The sequence below is a fragment of the Piliocolobus tephrosceles genome, chromosome 14 (genome assembly GCF_002776525.5).
Source record: "Piliocolobus tephrosceles isolate RC106 chromosome 14, ASM277652v3, whole genome shotgun sequence".
NCBI classification, from domain to species: domain Eukaryota; kingdom Metazoa; phylum Chordata; class Mammalia; order Primates; family Cercopithecidae; genus Piliocolobus; species Piliocolobus tephrosceles.
Genome location: NC_045447.1, coordinates 9542704 through 9554789, shown reverse-complemented (window position 1 = coordinate 9554789; position 12086 = coordinate 9542704). Strand labels below are relative to the sequence as shown.

The window sequence follows — 12086 nt, the reverse complement described above, 5'->3', positions numbered from 1 at the left end:
CCCGAGTAGCTGGGACCACAGGCGCCGGCCACCTCGCCTGGCTAATTTTTTGTATTTTTAGTAGAGACGGGGTTTCACCATGTTAGCCAGGATGGTCTCGATCTCCTGACCTCGTGATCCGCCCGTCTCGGCCTCCCAAAGTGCTGGGATTACAGGCTTGAGCCACCGCGCCCGGCCTGGCTTTTTTTTTTTTTAATTTTTATTTTTTGTAGAGATGGGGGTCTTACTATGTTGCTCAGGCTGATGTTGAACTCCTTGCATCAAGCAATCATCCTGCCTCAGCCTCCCAAAGTGCTGGGATTACAGGTGTGAGCCACTGTGCCTGACATCTTCTATGTCTTAGTGAATACAAGTCATCCTTTGTGCTTTCAATGTTGTGAAATATCTCTGGGAGTTCCTGTTTTATACATTTTGTGGTGAGATCGTCCTGTCTTTTTTGTTTGTTTGTTTTTTGAGAAGGAGTCTCGCTCTGTCACTCAGGCTGGAGTGCAGTGGTGCAATCTTGGCTCACTCCAATCTCTGCCTCCCAGGTTCAAACGATTCTCCTGCCTCAGCTGCAAGAGTAGCTGGGACTACAGGCACACACCACCATGCCTGGCTAATTTCTGTATTTTTATTAGGGATGGGGTTTCACAATGTTGGCCAGGTTGGTCTCAAACTCCTGACCTCAAGTGATCTGCCCACCTTGGCCTCCCAAAGTGCTGAGATTACAGGCGTGAGCCACTGTGCTCGGCCCAGGGAGTTCCTTTAATGTGAAGATTTTGCTGGTGTTATTTCCTCTGGGTCATTATCTTTTTCTTTAGAACCAGTTTCCTCATTTATGTTGATAAGTTTGCCTTAATGAGGTTTCTCTGGATGCAGATCTCAAGTTTCCCAAACAGTGAACAGCTGCAGAGTTGACATCCCCCACAGCTAGCTATTTCTTTTTTTTTTTGAGACGGAGTCTTGCTCTGTCACCCAGGCTGGAGTGCAGTGGCCGAATCTCAGCTCACTGAAAGCTCTGCCTCCCGGGTTCACGCCATTCTCCTGCCTCAGCCTCCCGAGTAGCTGGGACTACAGGCGCCCGCCACCCCGCCCGGCTAGTTTTTTGTATTTCTTTTTTTAGTAGAGACGAGATTTCACCGTGTTAGCCAGGATGGTCTCGATCTCCTGACCTCGTGATCCGCCCGTCTCGGCCTCCCAAAGTGCTGGGATTACAGGCTTGAGCCGCCGCGCCCGGCCACGGCTAGCTATTTCTTCCATTATTTCATCTGTGTTCAATTTGGTTTTGTTTTTGGGTTTTTTTTTTGGTTTTTGTTTTTGAGATGGAGTCCTGCTCTGTTGCCCAGGCTGGAGTGCAGTGGTGCAACCTTGGCTCACTGGTGCAGTGGCTCACGCCTGTAATTCCAGCGCTTTGGAGGCCGAGGCAGGTGGATCACCTGAGGTCAGGAGTTTGAGACCAGCCTGGCCAACATGGCGAAACCTCATCTCTACAAAAATACAAAAATTAGCCAGGTGTGGTGGCGGGCACCTGTAGTCCCAGCTACTCAGGAGGCTGAGGCAGGAGAAAAGCTTGAACCCAGGAGGCAGAGGTTGCAGTAAGCCAAGATTGAGCCACTGCACTCCAGCCTGACAGCTATCCAGGTGACAGAACAAGACTGTCTCAAAAAAAAAAAAAAAAAATGTGTGGGAGAACTGCTGCAAAGGAGACAGCTCAGGTGCTCTGGCAGTACTGAGGAGGCCCAGCACCACTAGGCATGGGGACCATAGCTGTGCTGAGGACCCTTCTGGGGTAGCTCCCAGGCATCTAAGATCTGAGGCCTCCCTGCTGCCAGGCCAGGGGCTGAGGGCCAGTGGCCTGTGCCCTGCTCCAACACACACCTCCATCAGCCTGGGCAGCAACTGGCCATATGCTTGACCCAAAGGCAGTGGATGACCCTTAGGCCCATGGAATGCATCACTGATGCATTCCAGGGGCTGATGTCAATAACCCAGGGGCTGATGTCAGCTATGCCACTGGACATACCCCAACCCCCATTGGACGAGCTCTGCCCAGAAGCCTGTGGTGACGCTGGACAAAGTCCAAAGCCTCCTCAGCCTGGCCTTTGGAGCTGGCCAGAATTCAGGCTTGGCAGCCTCCACCTTCCCTCCCTTTACTCTTTTTTCATTTTAGAGATAGGGTCTCGCTTTGTCACCTAGGAGCCTTGAACTCCTGAGCTTAAGCAATCCTCCTGCCTCAGCCTCCTGAGTATCTGGGACTATAGGTGCATGCCCCAACCCCTGGCTCAAATACTTTTTTTTTTTTTTAAATAGAGACATGGTCTCCCTATGTTGCCCAGGCTGGTCTTGAACTCCTGGGCTCAAGTGATCCTCCCGTCTTGGCCTCCTAAAGTCCTGGGATTACAGCTTGGATTATAGGCATGAGACACCACACCCAGTCATCCTTTATTCGTTTTTTCTTTTTTATTGAGATGGAGTCTGGCTTTGTCGCCCAGGCTGGAGTGCGGTGGCGCGATCTCAGCTAACTAGAAGCTCCGCCTCCCGGGTTCACGCCACTCTCCTGCCTGTAGCTGGGACTACAGGCACCTGCCACCACGCCCGGCTAATTTTTTTTGTATTTTTAGTAGAGACAAGAGTTTCACTGTGTTAGCCAGGATGGTCTTAATCTCCTGACCTTGTGATCCGCCCACCTCGGCCTCCCAAAGTGCTGGGATTACAGGCATGAGCCACCGTGCCGGGCCCTTTTTTTTTTTTTTGAGACAGAGTCTCTCTCTGTCACCCTGTAACCCAGGCTGGAGTGCAGTGGCACAATCTCGGCTCACTGCATCCTCTGCCTCCTGGGTTCAAGTGATTCTCCCGCCTCAGCCTCCCAAGTAGCTGGGATTACAGGCACCCACCATCATGCCTGGTCAATTTTTTATTTTTTTAGAGATGGGGTTTCACTATGTTGGCCAGGCTGGTCTTAAACTTCTGGCCTCTGGTGATCTGCCTGCCTTGGCCTCCCAAATTGCTGGAATTATAGGCGTGAACCACCATGCCCAGCCACCCTTTGCTTTTCAATAAATGTTGCCCACCTTCACTCAAGTTGTTTCCCCTGCCTGGCATACCCTCCAATCCGAAATCCCTGGAAGGGCCTAGCTCCACCTGTGCCTCCTCTCTGAAGCTTCTGTGTCCACTCAGGCCCTTTGCTGAACTCAGAGAGCCTACCTGTGCCTGACCCCCGCCCCCAACACCATGCTAAATTCTCTAATCCTCATCACAGTTGATTAGGATGGTATTATTTACTCTATTTACTCTACGCTCAAAAGGAGAACAAGGAAAACTCACTTAGCCTAGAGAGCTCCAGCTGTGATTCAAATCTTGGTTTGCCTATTTCCAAAGTCCAAATTCTGTCCCATAAAATCTCCTCTCAGGTAGGTGATGCGGCTGACAGGTGACCACCAGCCCCTTGGGGACAGGAGCCACGTCTTGTCCAACTTCACCTTGCATGGCTGCTTACAAGGGCAGGCAAGGTGACCATGGCTTCCCAGGCTGGCCCCACATCACATCACTCAAGTCAACTGACATTCGGTTTCGGAGCTTCTCAACAGGGGCACACTTAGAATTTGAGGTGAGTCAGTTCTTCACCGGGGAGATCTATCCGGAGCCTTTAAGGATGTTTAGCATCCCTGGGCTTAAAATGCCAGGAGACTCCCAGTTACTGAGACAACACACATCATGGCACCTCTAGAGAAGGCGTACAGGACTGGGGATACCATGCCCAGGAAGACCAATCTATGGCATGAATAACCACAGAGGACCAAACCTTGGACTTGGATCAAATGGTCCCAGCTCCACCATAAACAAGCTATGGGACCTTGATCATGCCAGGCCGCAGCCTCTTGGAGGCTCAGCTTCCTTATCTGTACAATGGGGGTGACAAGAATCCACAGAGAATATACTGTGGGTCCTGGCTCACAGCCACCTGTCAATGACAACAAGCTATTAACTTTTTTTTTTTTTTTTTTGAGACAGTCTTGCTCTATTGCCCAGGGGGGAGCACAGTGGCACAATCTCGGCTCACTGTAACCTCTGCCTCCCAGTTTCAAGCGATTCTTGCACCTCAGCCTCCAGAGTAGCTGGGACCACAGGCACATGCCACCACGCCCAGCTAATTTTTGTATTTTTGGTAGAGATGGAGTTTTATCAAGTTGCCCAGGTTGGTCTTGAACTCCTGAGCTCAAGCGATCGTCCCACCTCGGCCTTCCAAATTGCTGGGATTACAGGAGTGAACCACCGCACCCGGCCACCAAGCTATTAACATTTAAATCTACTAGGCTTTCCATAAAATTAGTAACCAAGCAAAATGAAAAATCTTATTATATAATTAATCCATTTTTTTTGATAGAAAGAAACAGAATCCCCTGAAGACAAATGTTTGGTGACAATTTGTTGAGCCAATGTTTTCCTAGAGAGAACAGCCTGTCTAAGGAGATCTAACAATCACATCACTCAGACACAGTCCCCCTGGGCTTAGGAATTGGCAGAGTAGAGAGAAATGACTTCTGGAGTCCAGACTGCAGGTTTCCAGGCTGGAGGGGTTGGTGGAAGACCTGAGTGAGACAAACAGTGGGTATCCCACCACTTATTCCCTCTGGCACAGGACCCAGATTCCAAAACCATAATCTCACTCCTGAGGGCGGCTTCGTACATTGAAGGAACCCACAAGAGATAGGCAGATAGACAGCCTCGCAGGAGCCTCGGAGGAGGTGGCATCAGCTTTACAGGTGGGCAAACTGAGGCTCAGAGAGGGGAAATGACTTACTTGAAGTCCCAGAAAAGCACCAGGAGGCCCCCAGCTGCGAGCTGGGGAATGAGGTCATAGGATGAGCATTTTAGAAATTATGCAGGGAGGCCGGGCGCGGTGGCTCATGCTTGTAATCCCAGCACTTTGGGAGGTAGAGGTGGGCGGATCACGAGGTCAGGAGATCGAGACCATCCTGGCTAACACGGTGAAACCCCCTCTCTACTAAAAATACAAAAAATTAGCCAGGCGTGGTGGCGGGTGCCTGTAGTCCCAGCTACTCGGGAGGCTGAGACAAGAGAATGATGTGAACCCGGGAGGCGGAGCTTGCAGTGAGTTGAGATTGCACCACTGCACTCCAGCCTGGGCGACAGAGCGAGACTCCGTCTCGGAAAAAAAAAAAAGAAGGAATTATGCAAGGAACTGGCAGTGCCATCCAGGAGTGGGATGTGGCCCCAGGTCTCTTCTGGCAGGAGTTACAGTGACTGCCTCATGGCTGCGAACGCTTCTGCTTTCCTTTATCGCCCCCAGCTGGATTATAAAACCAGGCGCCCTACTCTTTGGGGCTTGGAAAGGTTAGTGTGGAGTTCTGGTGGTTGGCACCTAATGCAGTCATTCTCCAGGAGGAAAGATTCCTGCTGAAGCCAGACTAAATGGGTCTAACTTGCATATTCTTCAATCCTGTCGGTCACCCTCAGTTTCTTAGTGGACCCCAAGGCCAAGTCCAGGGTAGGAGCACATCTCTCCTGGAGTCTCCAGCCTCATTATTTCTCCTTCTGGACATTCTACAGTTTCCAGTCACATTGAAAGTCCCTTCCTTGGAGAAGCCCTTTCTGACTCCACCCAGGCTAAGCCACATGTCTGCCCTCAAGGTACTCAGCACTGGGGCACTCAACTCCAGGGACAGGAACTATGCGCTTGACCTGTTCTCCGCCAGATCCTCAGCCTCTGGCAGCTCACTCAGCACATCGTAGGTCCCCAAAGCATTAGCCCAGATGATCTCGGGAAGCTAAGGGAGAGGCCTAGGAGCCCAACAGCCTTCCTAGGGAGGGAGGGAGACCTGTAGGAGCCCTCTTCGGGCAACTTTCTTAATCTCTCTGTGCCTCACTTATCTGTAAAATGAGGCTTATCTGCGTGTAAAGTACGAAGTGTAATACGTGGGAACATGCACTGTCCACAACTGTGGTTCTGGTTGTTCATTTCACAGGCAGTGACATGGAGACCCATGGAGTACCTGGCAGGCCCACAGTCCACAGGTTGGAAAGAGGTGCCCAAGCCCTAGACTTTAAGCCTGGGCTCTGACCTTCAACGTTTGCTTTTCACACTACACATCATGTCAATAAATAGTTACTGGACACCTGTTGTGTGCCAGGCCCCAAGACGAGTGTTGCATGACTGACAACAGAAAAAGCTTCTCAGTGTGAAGGGGGAAGCTAGATCATGGTCATCAGTGTGAATCGTCCAGAGTTCAAATTCCAGCTTCTCCACTTCCTGGCTATGATTTTTTTTTTTTTTTTTTGTGTCTGAGTCTGGGGCTGTCGCCCTGGCCGGAGTGCAGTGGTGCGATCTGCACTCACTGCAAGCTCTGCCTCCTGGGTTCACGCCATTCTCCTGCCTCAGCCTCCCGAGTAGCTGGGACTACAGGCGCTCGCCACTATGCCTGGCTAATTTTTTAATATTTTTAGTAGAGACGGGGTTTCACCTTGTTAGCCAGGATGGTCTTGATCTCCTGACCTCGTGATCGGCCCGCCTCAGCCTCCCAAAGTGCTGGGATTACAGGCGTGAGCCACCGTGCCTGGCCCTGTCTATGATATTGCTAAGTTTCCTAACCTCTCTAAGGTTCTTTTCTTTTCTATTAAAAGGGAAAAATAAGACCTCCCAACAGAAGTGAAACCAAGCATTGGCTTAACACGTGATGGATGGGAGCCGTGACTATCTTCATCATCTTATTTTTAATTATCTATCTCTGCACAGAGTAGTAAATATCTCGCCCTGGCTCAGGTACCCAGGATCCCAGTTCTCCTGTCGGAGACAACCGCAATTAACAACTTCTTATGCATCTTATCAGACAGCTGGCGCGCACACCCGCAGATACCCCCACCCTCACGCGTCCTTCTACGCAAAGATGGACAGCACCCATCAACGCTGTTTTTTCTGTTGCTTCCTTTTCTAGCCTAAGGTATCTTAGAATTCGCCCTATACTAGTGCATATTAAACATTTTTCGTCTTAATGGCTGCACAGTATTCCATTGTATGGATTATTTTTTAATTTGGTTGCCGTTACTGTTATTAGCCAGGGAATTTTCGAGGACCCAGCGGGATTCATGGAGCTGCAGAGCTGGAGCCTGGGGACCCAGTTCCAACCCGAGATCTGCCTAGGATTCCCTGTTGTCTCGGGTGCCATCTCCACCGGCGCGGTCGTGGGAGGGGGATTTGGGTGCAGAGAGGACCAGCTCCAGTGTCCGAGCGAGGATCGGCGAGCAGCACGCGCAGTTGATTCCCGCGGGCGGCTCAATCATTCTGAGCAGCCACTCCGTTATACTTAGTAGCGTCAAACTCATTAAGCACTCTAGCACAACCAAGCTCGGAACTGTTAGCAGGCCCTCCCAGCCTCCGCACCTGACCTCGGGGCAGTGACGCTCCGACACAGCTACTCACCCCGCCTGGGCCGCTTCACCTCTCGTTCCCAAGTACACCCGGTAGGTTGCAGCAGTCCCTGTCCCTTTAAGGGGGCGGAGCCCGGGCTCCGCTACTTCCGCCCCGAAGCAACAGGGCGATAGCGCGGGGGCGAGAGCGGGTGAAGGCGCAGCTAGAGTTCCCCTCATAAAGATGGCGACGCCCTGGCCCCTGCGTTCGCGCCTGGCGGTGACGTCACTTCCGGGGCGGAGGAGGCTGAGTGGTGCAGTGAGGGACAAACAAAAGGAGGCGCCGGAGCAGCGCTGCGGCCGGCGGCGGGACGGAGCGGCCGTGGCCTGGGGCTGCCTGCTGGGCGGCCGTGTGCGGCGAGCCCAGGTGAGTGGAGGGGATGGGGAAAGGGGCGCGAGCTGTCACCTCTCGAAACCCACTTATACACGCCCTCGGCCAGCTGCCCGGTCCCGGGCGCCCGGGGCATCTGGGGCTCAGTCCGGGGGCCGGCCCCCTGGGGACCTCCCGCGGTATTCGGCCTACCTCTGGGCTCCCCAGTGCCCGGGGTCTCCGGGGCACCACCTCTTGCCGGCTCCGCGGCGCGCGAGCCCCCTCCCAGGCACCCCTGTGCCTCCTTGTGCTCCAGAAACCAGGAGTTTCCGCCTTGGCTCCCCCATGTCCCCTTGTCATCCCCTGGGTCCCCCCAGATCCTCACCCCTCCACACACACTCTCTCCTTCCTAGAGGTTCCACCTCTGGTCTCTCTCCTTGCCATTTCTTTTCCAGAGATTCCCGTAGTTGTCTTCTCCTGAGTTCCTGGTCCCCTCCTCTTCCCTTGCACCCCTCCTTCCTCTCGTTCCCGATGGGGACAGTGCCCTGACTTGGGGGCAGGATCCCCGGCTAGGCTCTTGGGGCCTGTCTGGGATGGGATATCTGGGAAGACCGGTCCGGAATCTAAGAACCCAGACCCTGTCCCAGTCCTGTGCATTCAGGTGGCCCCGAGGGCCAGATCAAGTGAGGTCCGGGCCTGGTCCAGCCCTAGGTGAGCTGGACACCCAGCAAACTGAGCTCCCAGGCTGAAGGGGCATAGCTGGGGTCATGGAGTTCATGATGATTCTGCTGCTTTCGCTGACTGCTTCTTCCCCTTGATCTGGACTGGAGTGAACCGAGGTTCTCAGCTGTTGTGATTGTTGCCTTTTTTGGGAAGGAGAGATGGGTCAGGGGTTGTCTGGTAGCCGCCTCCTGATGGAGAGTTGGCTGGAAGGGTGGGTGGTTCCTGCGTGAGCCACACTTCTACTGACTCCTTTTCCCCTGCCCTACCTCAGGAAGCCTTTTGAGAATGAGGTGTGGAGGGAGAGCACCTGGTGAGAGGAAGGGAATTGGGGGAGCCCGAAGTTCCCAAGGGCCTCTTCTACCTCTTCTGTTGGTAGTACTCTTAACCCCTGCCAAACTGTATTCTGCCCTTTGGAGCAGACAACCTGGCAGACAGACTGTAAGAAGGGGGAGGAGATCAGCTGTTGCTGATACTTCCTGTGGAGGGGATGGGGGAGTGGGAGTTTGTTCAGAGAGACCGGGCAGTGCTGATTGCTCAGTCTCACTGATGTAGCTTCCGAGAAGGTCAAGTCTTCCTCTGGCTCATGAAGGGAGGCAAGGACAGATGACCTGTGCTGGAGGAGGCTGTTGTGGACATGCCAGGGATGAGTGACTGGTAACTGGTCTCTGCTTCCTTGTTTTCCTGGTCTCTGGGCTTTGGCATGGGGTCTCATGCCCACTGCCTTCTAGGGACCATAGGGTACAGAACAGGGGGCGCAGGGCCAGGCGTGGTGGCTCACACCTGTAATCCCAGCACTTTGGGAGGCTGAGGTGAGCAGATCACGAGGTCAGGAGTTTGAGACCAGCCTGGCCAACATAGTGAAACCCTGTCTCTACTAAAAATACAAAAAATTAGCCAGGCATGGTGCTGCGCGCCCGTAATCCCAGCTACTCAGGAAGCTGAGGCAGGAGAATTGCTTGAACCCAGGAGGCAGAGGTTGCAGTGAGCCGAGATCACACCATTGTACTCCAGCTTGGGCAAGAAGAACAAAACTCAATCTCAAAAAAAAAAAAAAAAAAAAAACAGAGCAGGGGGCACAGGAAATGTTCATTACTTCCCCCCAGAACTTGACTAGATGTGGTAGTTCTCCATCCCATAGGCACACCCACCCAGGAAACCATTTCCTTTGCAAACTCTGAGTGGCCTTTCTGAACTGTAGGGGATCCTGGGGATCACTCCTGTGGGTCAGAACTCAGGGAAGTGGCCAGACCCTGGGTTGCTGCCTGGTTTGGCCTGGACCTTGCCTGTAGGAGTTGGAAGGAAATCAGCCTGGTTCCTGACTTCCTCCTCTTAGAGTAGAGGTGATTCCAGGTTTTCACATGGAGAAACTGAGGTACACACTGATGGGCCAAGACCTCTTGGAGATTCAGGTGGGATGGTTGTGGGGCTCTAGAGCCCAGCACACTGTCTCTCTATGCCTTGACTCATTCATTCAGCCATTCTTTAGAAAGTGCCTGTCTGGGGCCTGGGATGGCTGGGAATACGTCCCTGTCCTCCTGAGAACTGCAGTTTGGGAGGAGAGGCAGACCGGAAGACACATAAGTTCTGATACACTATGGCCACCATATTAATGGAAATATTACAGAAGCAGCCCAGAGGAAGAAGGAATTAGCTCTGGGTGGTTATGTAGGGGGTGGTCAGGGTATGCTTTCTGGAAGAGGAGGGACTAGAATAATCAGTGACGGAGTCCAGGGGCCCAAGTTCTGGACCTGGCTCTGCCATGGGGAGGTGATTAGACCACCCAGCCTCAGTGGGTGCCCCATCCTTGACACGGAGGGTAGAGTGAGGAAGAGGTTGGCTTGGATGGCCTCTGTGCCTATATAGCTGTAGGTGCTTTACTGCCTAGTCACCACCATCCCATGTGGAATTGCGGGGTTGTTGACCTACTTCCCATGATGGCAGAGACCATCTTCCATGTCTGTCCTCCCAGCACAGTGCCTGGAACTTAGTCAGTGTAGTAAATAAATACCCAGTGGTAGAAATGTTGGAAAAACAGCCATCCCTCCTAGATCAGTCCAGGTGTCTTTGCCCCCACCCTCCTCCTTCCTGGGTAACTCCTGCTGATCCTTTGGCTCTCTCTGCTGGGCCACTCTCCTAGCTCCTGGCTCCCTGAAACCTGTGTATTGTGGTAATCACACCTCTTTCCCCCCCATGCACAGTTCTGCACAGTGTCTGGCGCATACAGAGTCGATGCTCACTGGAGGCTGGTTGACTGTCGGAGGTGATGGGTTGATTTGGTGTTTAAGTTGGAGTCTGGGCAGAGGCTGGTTGACCCAGCCACCCCACTGTGGCTCATCTCTTGTCACTTCCCCTCTCTGGCTCTGGATCTCGCCATGTCGAGCCCTGAAGCCTTCTCCGGATGCCATGTCTTCTCTCTTCCAGGTAAAGGTGTGCTGTTCCTCCTGCCTGGAATGTTCTTTTTCCAGCTCCTACTCTTAGGAGTCAACTCAGACAACTCCTCCTCCAGAAAGCCTTCCCAGACCCAACTAGTCTGGGTCTAGCGCTTCTCCTGGCTCCCCCGCAGCAGAGCTCTGAGCTCTCAGACCATCGCTACTGACTTGGCACCTCCTCAGTCGACCAGGTTCTGGAGGGATGTGCTCTGTCAGAACCTCTTTTGTCCACCAGGTGCAGTGGCTCATGCCTATAATCCCAATACTTTGAGAGGCCGAGGCGGGCAGATCGCTGGAGATCAGGAGTTCGAGAGCAGCCTGGCCAACATGGGGAAACCCTCTCTCTACTAAAAATACAAAAATTAGCCAGACTTGGTGGTGCGCGCCTGAAATCCTATCTACTCGGGAGGCTGAGGCAGGAGAATCACTTGAATGCGGGAGGCGGAGGTTGCAGTGAACCAAGATCGCACCACTGTACTCCAGCCCGGGTGACTCTTGTCTCAAAAAGACCCTCTTTTGTCACCCCAGAGCCCAACCAAGGGTCTGCTACCAAGCAGGCTCTCAGGAAGTGCTGGCAGTGCGGCAGGTAACTGTGATAGTCACACATGTGCCTACTCACGGCAGCTCTCGCTTCCTTGTAGGGAGGCGGCGTCCATGGAGCAAAAGGAATGCCAGGACCCTGCCCAGGCAGACGCAGGCCAGCCTCAGCACCGACAGACGACGCGCAGATAGCAGAGCCGTCCTTGGGGTAAGGACTGGGCCCCTCTCCTTCCTGGCCAGCTCCAGCTCCAGTCAAGTGCTCTTCCCAGCTTGGGGAGCAAAGGGTAGCATCTCTGTCCCCACAGTCCTTTGCTCTTCTTACTGTAGGTTCAGGGCAGAGTGGCAGACAGCAGGATTACTGTCTTCTTCCTTCTCCCGCTGACTAATGTCTGCTTGCTGCGTTCATTGACTGCTAAGTTGTTTCATTGTAAACCTCTGTTTTTTCTCCCTCACCCCAGAGCTTATCAGTCTGGGTTTTGCTAATGCAGCCTCATGACCACATTTCCCAAAAAAGCGTGAACCACATTTCCCAAGTGTGTTCCATGAGACACTGGTTTCTTCGGTCACAGTGTTAATTCTGGGAAACAAAGACTTCTTATTATCCTTGCTGTAGGACTTATCAGAGCCTTGAATGGATTGAGCTGACCACGATAAGGGAGCTAGCGACTCATGTTTCC

The 12086-nt window shown here is 53.0% G+C and overlaps 1 protein-coding gene across 2 annotated transcripts in view; it reads right to left on the bottom strand.

The window, feature by feature from the left end:
- The window catches only part of KYAT1 (kynurenine aminotransferase 1), a 36901-nt gene extending 29307 nt beyond the window's left edge, over nt 1-7594 (bottom strand). The window contains exon 1 of one of the 2 annotated variants that reach the window (XM_023216996.2): nt 7421-7594. In XM_023216996.2, the coding sequence (XP_023072764.2) occupies nt 7421-7587 (167 nt within the window). In that variant the 5' untranslated portion in view covers nt 7588-7594. The remainder of the gene's footprint in view (nt 1-7420) is intronic. The other variant, XM_023216999.2, reaches the window with a different exon arrangement.
- Between the last annotated feature and the right edge of the window lie 4492 nt (nt 7595-12086).